The sequence below is a fragment of the Staurois parvus genome, unplaced genomic scaffold (assembly GCF_062004578.1).
Source record: "Staurois parvus isolate SC_StPar_1 unplaced genomic scaffold, SC_StPar_1.0 ptg000315l, whole genome shotgun sequence".
Lineage (NCBI taxonomy): Eukaryota > Metazoa > Chordata > Amphibia > Anura > Ranidae > Staurois > Staurois parvus.
In genome coordinates this window covers 4680906-4697798 of record NW_028318111.1, presented here as the reverse complement: position 1 = coordinate 4697798, position 16893 = coordinate 4680906, and the positions used below count along the sequence as shown (strand labels likewise).

The 16893-nt window shown below is 42.4% G+C and overlaps 1 protein-coding gene across 1 annotated transcript in view; it reads right to left on the bottom strand.

Annotated features, from left to right (window-relative positions):
- TMEM163 (transmembrane protein 163) overlaps nt 1-16893 on the bottom strand; it is a 231782-nt gene that overhangs the window by 87453 nt on the left and 127436 nt on the right. Inside the window, exon 4 of the mRNA XM_089683606.1 lies at nt 12304-12395. Coding sequence (XP_089539732.1) covers nt 12304-12395 — 92 coding nt within the window. The remainder of the gene's footprint in view (nt 1-12303; nt 12396-16893) is intronic.

Here is a 16893-nt window from a genome sequence, read left to right as displayed (position 1 = left end):
TTTTTTAATTTTAATTATTGTGGGTGCATTTATTATTCTTCTTCTCAAAGGGTGGACTATTCCTTGAAGGAGCTGACAGTGTGCCAATATATTTGACAGGTCTATACATATACATGAAGCTGTGAAAGTCAGATGCGATTCTGTTTTTTTGTTTTTTTTTCCCCAGCATCCAGCTATTCATGACAAGGAGGAATGCTGAGGTTTTGTGCTCCGGTACACAGAGGAGGACAGATTGGGGAAACAGATTGTGTGCATTGTGCAGACTCTCCCTCTGAGGTGCAAACAAGCTGAGCCTTAAGAATGGACTGTCTGCCCGAATCAGTCAGTCGCCTGGCGCCTAGCAGAATGCGCTGCTCCCAATTCCACGGAAAAATATATTTTTAATGACGATTTCCATTTTAAGTTTTTCTTTCATTAATTTTTTTGTGAGCAATAATATGCCTCGCAGCACCGCAATTCTAATTGTCTGTCATGCCTTTAAAAAGGGAAAACAGCAGGCTGGTCATAGTCGACCAGATATTGTCTGAGGACCTCAAACACTGACGGGCCACACCAAACCCAGAACCCTGCATTCACTATATCTGGTCTCCCCGGACCCTGCATTCCCTATATCTGGTCTCCCCGGACCCTGCATTCACTATATCTGATCTCCCCGGACCCTGCATTCACTATATCTGGTCTCCCTGGACCCTGCATTCACTATATCCGATCTCCCCAGACCCTGCATTCACTATATCTGGTCTCCCAGAACCCTGCATTCACTATATCCGGTCTCCACGGACCCTGCATTCACTATATCTGGTCTCTCCGCACCCTGCATTCACTATATCTGGTCTCCCCGGACCCTGCATTCACTATATCTGGTCTCCCCGGACCCCGCATTCACTATATCTGATCACCCTGCATTCACTATATCTGCTCTCCCCAGACCCTGCATTCACTATATCCGGTCTCCCCGGACCCTGCATTCACTATATCTGGTCTCCCCGGACCCTGCATTCACTATATCTGATCTCCCAGCACCCTGCATTCACTATATCTGGTCTCCCCAGACCCTGCATTCACTATATCTGGTCTCCCAGGACCCTGCATTCACTATATCTGCTCTACCCAAACCCTGCATTCAGTATATCCGCTCTCCCTGGACCCTGCATTCACTATATCCGCTCTCCCCGGACCCTGCATTCACTATATCTGGTCTCCCCAGATGCTGCATTCATTATATCTGATCTCCCACAGAACACACAACATGGAAATGCAATTATTTTAGTAAATATAAACTGCTAAATACCTTCTTATATTCCAGCAGTATGACTTCTATCAGTGTCCAGAACAGCACTGGTTAAAGCTTGTAGGAGGAGGTTTCTTTATGCTCTAGGAGGATGCAGAACCCCTGACCTCTGTCTGGATAGTGCTGATTGGCCCTGTGCTGATCACATGCACTCTCCCAAGAAAAAAAAAATTGAGCATGTGCAGCTGGCTCCCAAGGCTCTGTTCTATTAGCAGATGTATTGGGGACAGTAGAAGAAGGGGAGGATCAGAGATGACAGGATCAGAGAGTTTCTTTACACAATGCAGAGGATTAACCTCTTAGGTCCCACAGTGAGTATAACAAGCATGCTTTACTGCATATACAAACTGATTGTACTGTTGTGGGTTTAGTAACACTTTAGATCCTAACCCAATCACTAAAATCTCATATACAGTAACAGGGGCGGACTGACAACTCATGGGGCCCAAGGGAAATAGGGGATCATGGGGCCCCTGTGTCCTTGCCCAAACTCAAAAAAGCCTATGAAAAAGGTACCAGAGGCATCTCATGGGGCCCCCTACTGACCCCGGGCCCTCGGGCAGTGCCCGAGTTTCCAAATGGTCAGTCCGCCCCTGTACAGTAAGCTTTACCAGGATAAAAGTTATTTTCAGTCCATGTTAATCTGCAGCTCTTATTAACATAAACCCTGATGATCCTGCCATGAAGGTCCTTGTTCAGGCACTTCCTGTTATAGGGTGACTACTCTTTGTCCCTGTCTCCCAATTGTACTTTTTCATTGTCAGCTTTCCATAGTTACGCCCAAATTATTGCAGAAGGTACATTTTCTCTTTTTATTCGTTAAGGACTTTGGACAGGATATTTATACCTTAGAGAGTTTATTACCTCAATTATGGAGCCCTAATGTTTATATGTACTACTCAGAACAGTGCCAACTCACTGCCAGCCTTGACCTCTGGGGGTCTTTGTCTCTTTTGTGGCCCTGAACTCACCTCCAGGGGATATCTTTGGTAAACATGCACCTGATAACCTGCTGTCACTGAAGTATGCATAGTAAATATTTATTTTCAGCAATCATCAGCTCCATCTAGTGGGTGCCCGAAATTGACAGGTACCCGCTCCCACTTCCACTGCGATCTCCTAGGTCAGTGGTCGGCAAGTCGCGAGTCACATGCGGCTCTTTACACACATTAATGCGGCTCTTCTGTGTGCCGGGAGCCCGCTCCCCTCCCTCCTCTTGGGCGGCCGCCCCAAAAGTCAGGACTCTGCAGCTAGCCCAGCAATGGGCAAACCACGGCCCGCATACGGCCCGGCGGACCTTTTAATCCGGCCCGCGGAGCGTGGCAAACATTGGCTGTCAGGATGTAGGCGGGGCAGTGTGACGAACTCCTCTCCTCTCACAGCCCGCCCTGAAGACCGGAACGGCGCGGGAACACGGCGAGAGGAACGCGCGGAGCAAAGGTAAGTGAATTGACACAATATGGGGAATGAATTACTATAGGGGGGATGAATTACTATAGGGGGGATGAATTACTATGGGGGATGAATTACTATATGGGGGATGAATTACTATGGGGGATGAATTACTATATGGGGGATGAATTACTATATGGGGGATGAATTACTATGGGGGATGAATTACTATATGGGGGATGAATTACTATGGGGGATGAATTACTATATGGGGGATGAATTACTATGGGGGATGAATTACTATGGGGGATGAATTACTATGGGGGATGAATTACTATATGGGGGATGAATTACTATGGGGGATGAATTACTATATGGGGGATGAATTACTATGGGGGATGAATTACTATGGGGGATGAATTACTATATGGGGGATGAATTACTATATGGGGGATGAATTACTATGGGGGATGAATTACTATATGGGGGATGAATTACTATGGGGGATGAATGACTATATGGGGGATGAATGACTATGGGGGATGAATTACTATGGGGGATGAATTACTATGGGGGATGAATTACTATATGGGGGATGAATTACTATGGGGGATGAATTACTATATGGGGGATGAATTACTATAGGGAGGATGAATTACTATGGGGGATGAATTACTATATGGGGGATGAATTACTATGGGGGGTGAATTACTATATGGGGGATGTATTTTCAGTTTTAAAAATGTGGCTCTCAAAATAAATTTCAATCGTGGTTTTGGCGAGATTTGGCTCAGTTGAAAAAAAAGGTTGCCCACCACTGTCGTAGGTGATTGGAAGCGGAAGTTGCCCCCCCCCTCCTCCCTCCCTGTAGTCTTCCCGGACACGTGACAGGTCCTAGAAGACTATGGGACCATTCACAAACCGCAGCGCTTTTCGCACATGCGCAGTGAGCAGTGAAGCCGCAAGCTGTCACAGCCGGGTGCCCACACTGAAAATGCCGGCGCCGGGAACACAGGGTCGGTCGGTGAAACAGGCTGCAGGAGATTTTCTAATCTTGTTGAATCAATTTAGTTTTCGGTTGAACCAATATCGAATGTGAACGACTTTTCAAATTTGGTCAAAATGTTTTCGAATTGAATTCGAATACGAATTACCGAAACGAATCCCAAAGACGAATTAAACAAATTTACCGAATCCAACTACACAAAATTTTGTTCGATTTCGAATCAAAACAAAACAAATGCTTTTGTTTGGCACATGTCTAGTCACCACCACTTTCAGTCAAAGTTGCAGGAAACATTACACATCTAATCATTGCAGGAGCAAATTCTTGCAGGAGTTTGCATACGGCGACACCTGCACCACCCACACGTAGGTAGGTAAGGATTTTATAAATTTTGGTTTGCAAAGGATTTTATAATGTAAATTTGTTATTTAAGGAGAACGTAAGAGAAGGGAATGACTGAAAAGTAAGTGTGAATTTGGGAACAAAAGTGCATCTGTCTTCTATGGTATCAAATAAAAGGTATTTCAGTATTCAGACACAGAAGATTAGAAGAGAACTGTCATTATCTAGGATTTTACAGTCTTCTTTAGCCCCTTGCCCTCCAGAGGATTTACCCCCCTTCCTGACCAGGCCATTTTTTGCGATACGGCTCTGCATTACCTTAACTGACAATTGCGCGGTCATACATCGCTGCACCCAAAAGAAATTTACATAATTTTTCTCCCACAAAAAGATTTCTTTTGATGGTATTGAATCACTTCTGCGTTTTTTATTTTTTATGCTGTAAACAAAAAAAGTCCCACAGATACTGTGATTAAAGCCATGATGAAGGGGAATTGTTTTATTTGCCAAAATGCATTGTCTATCCTTACCATTTGTGGAATCAATAAAATTAATTTCAGCACACGTGTTTGGCTCTCTTTCTGGCTCAACCAATCATAGACTCCTCAATTGATGTTCAGGTTCAAGAGAGGGTAGAGGGGGTTTTAATGTTGGTGGAGTAAACAATGGGGAGGTCTATGGAAGGTGTGGATGATCTATATGGTAAGACTGAGGTGACCGGGTTATTTAGGTAAAATTGTGGGGAAAAAGGAAGGAGGAGTGGATGGAGGCAGAGAAAAAAAGGTGGATGGGAGGGTAGTCCTCTCTCTCCACCCAACCCCCTGGTCTTTGGTAGGAAAGGTTTTACATGACCAGCACCATATGTTATGCAGTAGATAACTATTACATGACTAGTGAACTAGAGATAGGCTAATCAAGACCCCCTCCAACACCATTTCACTCTTCCACACCATCCCCCTTTATGCATTACCTTAAATAAAAACATAACACCAAATTGGAGTAAAATGGCCAACATGGCCTTCAACGTCAAATACACAAAAACATTCCTTAAAACAGAAACACCTAATCAGAGTTGTTGGTCTTCGAAGGCACCAAAGCTGAACCAAAATCCACCTGTGGAAACTAGGCCTTCAGCCGCAACACACCGGCTCGGAGACAACCATACCATGCGCAGTGTAGTACCACCACCTTCCAGGTAAACCTCGGTTAACTGGAATGCACCCGAGCACACCATACCACCGATGGGTCCCACACCATTATTTTTACCTTCCAAAATCAGTACCACCTCCAAAGACCAACAACCGCACCCGACACCCGAACCGGAATAACCCCCCCCTGGGAGTGATATGATGCCCCACAAAAACAGGGAGGGCGGGAGGGAAGCTCTCTCCTCACAGGTCGCAACTTCCAGACTGATGACCCTCCCCAAACCCCCCACCCCAAGGTGTAGAAGACCCCACCTACACCTCCCAGCTACCAATCAAGAAATATCCATCCCTACAACCCCGCCTATCGCTATCTTAACCCTATCCTGTCTTTCCTTAACCACTCTAGGTCCAGTCATGTCTGCCCTGCGCTGTTTCTTTTCCTTCTCTTTTTGCTATGGGTATTTCTTAATAGGGAGCAGGATGTTTAGTTGGTCTCCCCAGAGTTTGTTTCTATTATTCGTAAAGGTGCCATTGAGTCCAGATCTGTAGATATTGTATCTTTTATTTTTTCAATGCTAAAGTAAGATTGGCCATCATTAAGATGTCCCAAATCTGGCATCCAACGGCTTTTTACAACTATTTGTATTTGAGAGGTGAGAAGTGTGAATAAAGTTGACCTTCCATTTTCATGAAGATGTACTTCATTTTCATGTTTTTCAAAATGTTGGCTACTTATTATAGATGATTGCAAAATAGGCAAACAGTGTGGCCAGGATGTGGGAAAAAGCAAATAAAATTCTAGGATTCATCATTAGAAGGGTCACCAGCAGGAAGGAGGTCCTGATTCCTCCTTACAAATCTTTAGTTAGACCTCATTTAGAATACTGTGTCCAGTTCTGGAGACCTCACTTACAAAAATAATTGATAAAATAGTCCCAAGATGGGCAACAAATATACTGAAAGGTCTGTGACGGGAGTTACTTTGGTTGGGGGGCCCATGGAATCCAGCTCACTTTGGAGAGGTGGGGAGACCCCTGTCGCAGCTCCCCATATCCCTCTTATGTGTAAGTCACCCTATGCCTGTTAGGGGTACAGGGTGATTTGGCCTAATATTGGTGTGGGGGTTATGGATTGTTTATTGCCATGTGGTTGCATCCCATTGTCCTATTGTGTTTTTTGCTTGGGAGCAAACTTTCATGGGATGTATGTGTCTATGTGTATTGGCTTGGTAGGGGGTGTATGCAGCAGCCTCCCCCCTGATGGAACTGTCTGTTGGTGTGTCTCTTGTTACTAAAGGTAGAATGCCTTGCCCTGTGTCATTATGCAGGTTGGGGAAGTTGTTTCCTTGAATGTATATATCTTGTATCTGTGTTAAAATAAAGTAGTCTACCTCCTGGTTTACTTCACGACTGGTGTCTGTGGTCAGTGCTCGGACGGGGAAGTTGGAGTCTGATGGAAATACCCAAGTGCAGTCGGGATCTGGTTCCATTACAAGGTCTGACAGATAAAACCTATCAAGAGAGACTTCAGGAACCTATTATGTACAGTCTGTAGGAAAGAAGAGAAAGTGGAGACATGACTGAGACCTTTAAATACATTGAGAGGGTGCATAAGGTTCAGGAGGGCAGTATTTTCAATATGAAGTCATTGAAAATAAAGAACACGGGGACATGACCTCAAGCTAGCAGGAGGAAAGTTCAAAACTAACCTTAGAAAGCATTCATTTCCTAAAAATGTAGTGGATGCTTGGAATAGATTCCAGCAGAGGTTACAAGTCAGTCAACAGTAAGTGAAATCAGACATGCAAACACAGATCTATACCAAAAAGTAAAAAAAAAATGCTGTATATATAAATAAAAAAAATGGGGCATATTGGATGAACCACTTGGTCTTATTTCTGCCATCACTTATTTATGTTTTTATGCTTTAAGAGGCCTTGCTTGCAAAGAGTACAGCCTAGGATGCTAAGTGTGCCAACAAATAGACTTTCAAGTGTTTAGTGCCCAGTCATGAACATCCCCAAATATGGCACATCCACACCATGATTGGCCAACCACATTTCCAGGAACTTACTTTCTTTCCTAGAAGTGAAACGTCTATCAAAGTTAGCTTAAGTAATTCAATCAAGAAACAGATGCTCAAAATTCTGAGCATCCTTCAGGTAATGAAGATCAGTCCCATTGTCCCATTTAGGGCCTCGGTAAACAAGTGGTTTGGCTCTTGTATCCAGCACCTGATAACCAGTAGATAACCAGTAGAGTAAGGAGCCTTGATCTCACCAGCAGATTAGTAGAGGATTCTGGGAAAACCTGCCTCCTCACAGCTCTGCCTCGTTAGCAAGTACACCGCTCTCCTTAGCAACCGGGGCCAACTCATTAAACATTCCTTAGAATCCACGTTCTCCTCATTATCTCAAGACACTGACGTGCTCACAGTGAAAGCAGAATAATGAGGAATAAAGGACCGATCTCGCTATGAATATCATTACTCTCCCTCTAACCAGAAAACACAGAATTAGCAATTAAAAATTTCATTAAAATAGTAATGACTTAAACAAATCTTATTTCTTAATAAGCAGATGAGACATGGTGTCACGGATCTAGAACTAACATCAATTCAATTATGATAAATAAGGTAAACACCATCCAGAGCCTGGAGACTTAAATAAAAAATGTGTAGGTAGAAAGAAAAAGTTGAAATTAGGATACAGGGCATAGGATCTAACTCAACCGTACATATATACCAGCCATTCCAGTATTAGTTCTTTCACATTGCATAAAGACAACTGGTCCTAAAGTCTATCACACCGCATTCCGAGTCACAATCCTTTAAAGCAGGGGTGTCCAAACTGTGGCCCTCCAGCTGTTGAAGTACTACAAGTCCCATCATGACTCTGCCTCTGGGTGTCTTGAATGTGGATGTCAGAGTCTTGCAAGGCCTCATAGGACTTCCAGTTACTCAACATCTGGAGGGCCATAGTTTGGACACCCCTGCTTTAACCACTTCAAGTCCAGACACTTTTACCCCCTTCCTGTCCAGGCCAATTTTCAGCTTTCAGTGCTATCACACTTTGAATGACAATTGCGCGGTCAGGCAACACTGTACTCATATTAATTTTTTAGCATTTTTTTGAGACAGATAAAACTTTATTTTGGTGGCATTTATTCACCACTGGGATTTTTATTTGTTTTTGCTATATAAATGAAAAAGTCCAATAATTTTGAAAATTTTGTTTTTCTTATAAAATTTTGCAAATAAACAATCTTTCTTCATAAATCTTGGCCAAAATTGATGCAGTTATCTTTTTAGCAAAATAAAAAAAAATAAACCAAACAGGGGCGGACTGACAACTCATGGGGCCTTCGGGCGATAGGGGATCATGGGGCCCCTGTGTCCTCATCCACACTCAAACCACACCGAAAAGAGCCCATGAAATGTACCAGGGGCATCTCATGGGGCCCCCTACTAACCCCAGGCCCTCGGGCAGTGCCCGAGTACACGAATGATCAGTCCGCCCCTGAACCCAAATTAGTTTATAAGCAAAAATTATAATTTTTTAACAATTTTTTTTACATTTTTATTGTATTTTTATGCTATTATTTATGTTTATGTACCACAGTGAAACTGTACTACTTGTGTGGGGGGTGATGAAGATTTATTTATTATTTTTTTTTACACTGATTGCTTTCACACCCATAAAGGCTGTAAAAGCAATAATTTCTCCTTCTCTCTGTCTGCATTCTTGCAGCTATTGAGAAATACTGTGAGAGTTGTGATTGGTCACAGCTTGTTACATGGTACAAGGCTGTTGTGAATAGCCCTGTACCATGTGATCTCTGTGATCATCCACAGATTTCACACGTAGTAAGCAATAATGTCAGAAGTGACATCTTGCTTACTACTCTGCATGTGATCACTGATTGGCCAATCAGTGATCACATGATCGGGACCTCACACAGAGGTCCCATACAACGAAATACAGCGGGCACCGGATTGCGGTGCTGCGCGCTCCCAGGGAGCTCACACAAGCAGGGGGCGGGGAGGCCGTTTATAAATGGCTACCCGCCCCTGCACTGCTCCTGTCCACTTGTTTCTAAACATGGGCTGGACGGGAAGTGGTTAAAGAAACACTTTCTAATTTTGGGAATTTTAAGGTGTCAATTCCTAAATATATTGCTCTTGTATTTTCTTGCTGGAGGATGCACTTTTGCTGAGGCCCAGAGCCCCTCAGGAGCAGTAAATCTTTAGGCTGTCAGCAGACTGGCCTCTACATTTTTGGCACAGCGCAGAAAAATAGAAAGCATCTGAGCACGTGCAAAGCAGGGTGAGACAGTGTATTACTGGATTTTAAACAGTATAGACACTTGTTTTTAATGTTTTACATAGCTTTACCTGCAAAAGGAGCCATCCTGAAGTGATCTAGAAGGACTTAATATTCTGACTAAAGTTCAAATTTAAGTGGGGCTGGATCTTGAACTATGCAGGTACCTTCAGATGGGAGGTCAGTTAGCCACAGCTCAAAGAACCCCTAGCTACCCCTAGAGGATCCCTAGTTGAGAATGGCTGACATACGCTTTTACTGGTATTGCATATATTTGATACACATACAGTATTTTAAACATTTAAATTTAAAACAGGATTTGGGATTTTTTAAGCACACGTACGCACGCACGCACGCACGCACACATATACTGTATATACACACAAGAGCTTTATTCATAAAAACAACTAGCTGGTCAATGAATAAACATGACGTGTGGTTGATGGAGGTTGTTTCAGTCAACATTTTAGTAAATACTAGGAATACATGTATAATATAAAAAAAACCACACTGCTCAAAAAAATTAAAGGAAAACTTTGAAAACACATCAGATCTCAATGGGGAAAAATCTCCTGCTGGATCTCTATACTGATATGGACTGGGTAATTTTTTAGGAACGTAAGGATGCCCCATCGTTTAATGGAAACTAAAATGATCAACCTACAGAAGCCTGAATTCAAAGACACCCCGAAAATCAAAGTGAAAAAATTATGCAGCAGGGTAGTCAATTTTGCTGAAATTTCATTGCAGCAACTCAGAATGGTCCTCAGTAGTTTGTATAGCCCCCACGTGCTTGTATGCATGCCTGACAATGTCGGGGCATGCTCCGAATGAGACGATGGATGGTGTCCTGGGGGATTTCCTCCCAGATCTGGACCAGGGCATCACTGAGCTCCTGGACAATCTGAGGTGCAACCTGGCAGCGTCAGATGGACCTAAACATAATATCCCAGAAGTGTTCTATTGGATTTAGGTCCGGTGAGCGTGGGGGCCATTCAATGGTATCAATTCCTTCATCCTCCAGGAACTGCCTGCATGCTCTCCCCATTGTCGTGCACCAGGAGGAACCCAGGACCCACTGCACTAGCGTAGGGTCTGACAATGGGTCCAAGGATTTCATCCCGATACCTAATGGCAGTCAGGGTGCCATTGTCTAGCCTGTAGAAGTCTGTGCGTCCCTCCATGGATATGCCTCCCCAGACCATCACTGACCCACCACCAAAACGGTCATGCTGAACAATGTTACAGGCAATATGACATTCTCCACGGCTTCTCCAGACCCTTTCATGTCTGTCACGTGCTCAGGGTGAACCTGCTCCCATCTGTGAAAAGCACAGGGTGCCAGTGGTGGAACTGCCAATTCTGGTGTTCAATGACAAATGCCAATCCAGCTCTATGATGCCGAGCAGTGAGCACAGGGGCTCAGCAGGGGAGCAGTGAGGACATTGGGCCCTCAGGCCACCCTCATGAAGTCTGTTTCTGATTGTATGGACAGAGACATTCACACCAGTGGCCTGCTGGAGGTCATTTTGTAGGGCTCTGGCAGTACTCATCCTGTTCCTCTTTGCACAAAGGAGCAGATACCGGTCCTGCTGATGGGTTAAGGACCTTCTATGGCCCTGTCCAGCTCTCTTAGAGTAACTGCCTGTCTCCTGGAATCTCCTCCATGCTCTTGAGACTGTGCTGGGAGACACAGCAAACCTTCTGGCAATGGCACATATTGATGTGCCATCCTGGAGGAGTTGGACTGCCTGTGCAACCTCTGTAGGGTCCAGGTATCACCTCATGCTACCAGTAGTGACACTGACCCTAGCCAAATGCAAAACTAGTGAAAAACAGTCAGAAAAGATGAGTAGGGAAAAAAATGTCAGTGGCCTCCACCTGAAAACCATTCTTGTTTTGGGTGTCGTCTCATTGTTGCCCATCTAGTGCACCTGTTGTTAATTTCATTAACACCAAAGCAGCTGAAACTGATTAACAACCTTCTCTGCTACTTACTGACCAGATCAATATCCCAGGAGTTTCATTGACTTGATGCTCTGATTAAAAAGTGTTCCTTTCATGTTTTTGAACAGTGTGTGTATATATATATTTCCTTTAATGATTTCTAAAATACAAAAAGTAATTTTATTTTTCTTTAAACAGTTACATGGAACACTGCTTATTAATATTTTACAGGCCATCTGATAAAGCTCTATACAAGGTCTATCCTCTTTGAAGTGTCTTCCTTATCAGGACAACTGCTGTGCTATCTGAATAACTCAAAGTAGGGACACATCCACCTCCTCCTCTGCAGCAATGCCTTTACTACTGGATGAACACAGCCTGCAAGAATTCATAAAGGTATTGCACCACGCATTTCAAGGACAGTGTCATGTATGCAGACTGTAATAAATGTTAATTTTTAAATTAAATATTTCAAACAAATTATCTAAATTATAATGTTACTTATACAAATTATAATTTTATCAATTTGAAATCCTAAAAAGAAAATGAACATAAAACCAAAAATATTAGCTTTGGAACCTCATAGCATTCAGCTCCACGTTCCCTCGGAGATTTTTTAATACTGACAATTTTAATACCTATTCCCTTTCAGCCATGTTATTAAATACATATTTCTGTTTACATAAAAAAGCATACTATTTAAATTAAATATAGCATATATACAGAGAAATTTTATTTATGTTTTCATTATTTCTTTACAGCGCAGATTTAAATTGCAGTTTTGATGCATGCAGGATATATTCATTCAGAGATTATCTGTTAATGATATTTTTTTGTAAAAAATTCCTTTACTCACATGTATTCTCTGTGTGCTGAATGTACAGCTGCAGCATTGCTGTAACGCCATAATACTATCGCTGACGATAAAACATCCAGGACAGCATCAAACTAAAAAATAAAACAAGTCATGAGCTAAACACTTTTTTTAAAGATAAATGAAAAAAATAACCGTGAGAAAATGTTTTTGGTTGTTTTAAAAGTTTTTACGTTTTAACAGTATAAGGACCGCCCACTGTATTTTTACTGCAGGTGGGCTGCCTGGCTGCACAGGATCCCGTACATGTACGTGATCCTGCATTTCCAGGTAAAGGGCATGCATGCGCACCCCCATCTATCTGTGCTGTAATTTGCTACAGCACAAGACAGTCAGCAGGTCCTGGGCAATGATTTATGGCCAGCACCTGCTGATCAGCTTAGTGAATCACAGCACAGAGCCCTGTGTTTGCTAACAACAAAGGGCTCTTTACACAGAGCAGCGATGTGGCTGTTTTTTCTCCCTGCAAAGCAGGGAGAAAAAATAGCCACATCTATTAGTAAAAGCAGCACATATCACACGCATTACAAGGCACACAGTTAACCCTTTGATTGCCCTTAGATGTTAACCCGTTCCCAGCCAGTGTCATTAGTACAGCGACAGTGTACAGTATTAGCACTGATCACTGTATTAGTGTCACTATTGATTTCAGTGTCAGTCAGTGAGTGTCCCTCCCAGGCAGCATCAGCTAGCGCCAGATTACCCTCCACACTATCACAGTCCCACTGTAAGTCACTGATCACCGCCATTACCAGAGTAGCATCATAGCTGTGTAAATTCCAGTATATATCCTATAGTTTGTAGACACTATAACCTTCACACAAATCAATCAATATTCACTTATTGGGATATTTGTTTACCAAAGACATGTAGTGAATACATTTTGGCTTAAATCTATGACAAAATTGGATTTTATTGGACTTTTCTTACACCAGAAAGTAGAAAATATAATTTTTTTCCCAAAGTTTTTAGCATTTTTTCATTTATATAATGAAAAACAAAAAATACAGTGGTGTCAATTATGACCAAAAGAAAGCTCTATTTTTTTTAATAAAATGAAAAAAAATTAATTTGGGTACAGTGTTGCATGACCAAATCATTGGCAGTTAAAGTAGCTCAGTGCTGAATAGCAAATAAAAAATTGCTCTGGTCATGAAGGTTGTAAAACGTCCAGAGCTAAAGTGATTAAACTGATTCATATCTGGTTGTTACTATTGATATATATAATATATGTATTTATAAAGGAGCAGGGGGAGATGAATTGAAGAATCACTGCTCGGAGAAGGAGCAGGGGTGGTGGGCAGAGGGAACCGAGATGACTTTCCCACTGACCACCAAAGTGAGGAGCATTCTTCCCACTGATCACCAATGTAAGGAACATTTTTCCCACTGCCCACCAATGTAAGGGACATTCTTCCCACTGATCACTAATGTAAGGAGCATTCTTCCCACTGACCACCAATGTAAGGGAAATTCTTCCCACTGATCACTAACGTAAGGAGCTTTCTTCCCACTGACCACCAATGTAAGGGACATTCTTCGCACTGACCACCAATGTAAGGGACATACTTCCCACTGACCACCAATGTAGGGGACATTCTTCGCACTGACCACCAATGTAAGGGACATACTTCCCACTGACCACCAATGTAAGGGACATTCTTCCCACTGACTACCAATGTAAGAGGTATTCTTCCCAGTAATCACCAATGTAAGGAACATTCTTCCCACTGACCACCTATGTAAGGGACATTCTTCACACTGACCACCAATGTAAGGGGCATTCCTCCCACTGATCACCAATGTAAGGGGTATTCATCCCACTGACCACCTATGTAAGGGACATTCTTTCCACTGACCACCTACAGTATGTAAGGAACATTCTTCCTACTGACCACCAATGTAAGGGACATTCTTCCCACTGACTATTAATGTGAGGAGCATTCTTTTCACTGATTACCAATGTAGGGGGCATTCTTCCCTCTAACCACCAATGAGAAGAGCATTCTTTCCACTGACCAACAATTTAAAGAGCATTCTTCCCACTGACCACCATGTTCCTGTACCATGGGCTGTGGTTATAGTAATTATTATTTGGGGTTCCCTAATAATTGAAAGTTATTTTAAAGGTTCCTGCAGGTTAAAAACATTGAGAAAAGCATCTCTACAGAAAATGCAGAAAAGCCCTCTAAATTTGAGACTGGTCGAATGTTAAAAAATATAGAGAATTTGAGAATTCTTCTCTCCAAATATATCCAAAGACAAAATAAGAATTTATAAATTACCCATGAGCAATTAAGGACAATGGCTCATCTGGAGTGATCGAAAGCAGTGGATATCTTTGGCATAGTTCTATTGTGGTACAGAGAAAAACAATCACAATTTTGTAAGTGTGGGGACTGCTATGATTGGCTGGTAGCCAAACCCAAATATAAATTACACAAGCAATTGTTTATTACTGCATTCAAAATCAATGCTAGGCATAATGGGTGGGACTTTTTTTTAAAGAGACACCATCACTTTTTCCTTTAGCCTTCAAAGGAACCTGCAGTGATAGAAATATGGAAGTCAACAATAGATATGATTGAACTTCTGAAAAGTTTGATTATCAATGGTTCTGCTCAGCATTTTAAAAATGTGTGAACCTCTGAAATATGTGCATTATTAGGAATCCCCCTTGTAGTCAATGAAAATCCAAAATTAAACCAAATGAAGCATAATTGTACAGAATGGTTTGGGAAGCTAGTGGCAACCCTGCCTGATGAGATGACGGGGCCAGAAATCTAAACCACCCAAAATAACACTGAAATTTGGATTCAAATTTGGCCATAAAACTGTGAAGTTTGGTCAAAATTTAAAGTGATCACAAATTCTGGATCAACTGCACTCAGCAGTTGCCACCACATTATTTTGTCACTACAGGCTTCCTTTAAATACCCAAAGGTTAAAGTGAATGTGCTTTGCCTATGAAGGAAATTAGAGGAAATCTCACCAACAAGAACCCAGACAACAATAAGAACCTGAGAGAAGTTCTAGGGCAGCCCATACATCCTATTGCCCCATCCATACACTCAATGTAGATGGGGTAATCACTCCCACATATAGCCAGTGGCATTGATCATTCAGGAAAAACCTGACAGGTTGATGTACACAAGACGGTCAGTAGATCGACTTTTGTACAACCAGCTTGCTCGTGCATGGATCAAAATTTAGCTGGTCCCTGCAGAACCAGCCAAATTTTGACTCATATATGGACGGCTTAAGCCTTCCAAACTCTAATCAGAGCTTTTTTTCCAAGATGACCGGAGAGAAGTAGTGTGCCACTGGGCTAAAGCCATCATCCCAAAATAGCACATGACTACAGAAAAAACTATGGACTTAAGGTGATTCTCAAATAACATACATCCAACACATAGATGTATAAAAAAATTAAAGATTTATAAATCACATCATATAAAAGTTTAAACACTACAAAGACCACTTAGATATGTGGATTATAATGAATGTCAGGTAACAGGTAACAAGATTGCGCTCAACGTATTTCGTAGATAGCTCAATATCAGGGCTGGCAGTGAAAAGGTTAGAAGACATCTATGCATTTTCATGCAAACTCCAGCTACACATACTGTACGTCCCCAAGGAAGAGAGCTACTAGGTTACTTCTATTTGGGATGAAAGGGTAGAGAGGTTCAAGGCTTAATGTTGTCCTGTGTCAGGATGGTAGTGTTGAAGGAAATCTCCTTTCTTCCCAATCCAATGAATAGAAATGAGCCGTCTTTAAACTTTTATATGATGTGATTAATAAATCTGGATTTTTTTTGTATACATCTATATGTTGACTCTATATCCATTGAATACCATTCCAGAAAGTGCCTAGTTCTTTTTTTTTTCGGTGTAGGTTATTTTTGAAGTTTTGGCTGGAGTTCCACTTTAACGTTTAAACGTTCTCCAGCCATGCATCAACTCTTCCCCTTGTACCAGAAAAACAGAGCTAATTTCACCTAATTGTAACCAGCAAAGTGGTCAACCATTCTAAAATAAGATTCAGTTTCAGGGGGATGAGAGGTTAGAGATAAGAATGGGGGCTAAGCTGGCATTGTGTGCTGTCACATTTAAAGTGTTACTAAACCTAGGACCCTGCATTCACTATATCTGGTCTCTCTGGACCCTGCATTCACTATATCCGGTCTCCCCGGACCCTGCATTCACTATATCTGGTCTCCCTGGACCCTGCATTCACTATATCTGGTCTCCCCAGACCCTGCATTCGCTATATCCGGTCTCCCCGGACCCTGCATCCACTATATCTGGTCTCCCCGGACCCTGCATTCGCTATATCCGGTCTCCCCGGACCCTGCATTCACTATATCTGGTCTCCCCGGACCCTACATTCACTATATCTGGTCTCCCGGGACCCTGCATTCACTATATCTGGTCTCCCCGGACCCTGCATTCACTATATCTGGTCTCCCACAGTACACAGAGCATGGAAATGCAATTATTTTAGTAAATCTAAACTGTTAAATACCTTTTCTCATCAGCAGTTACAGCAGTCTTGTGATTTCTATCAGT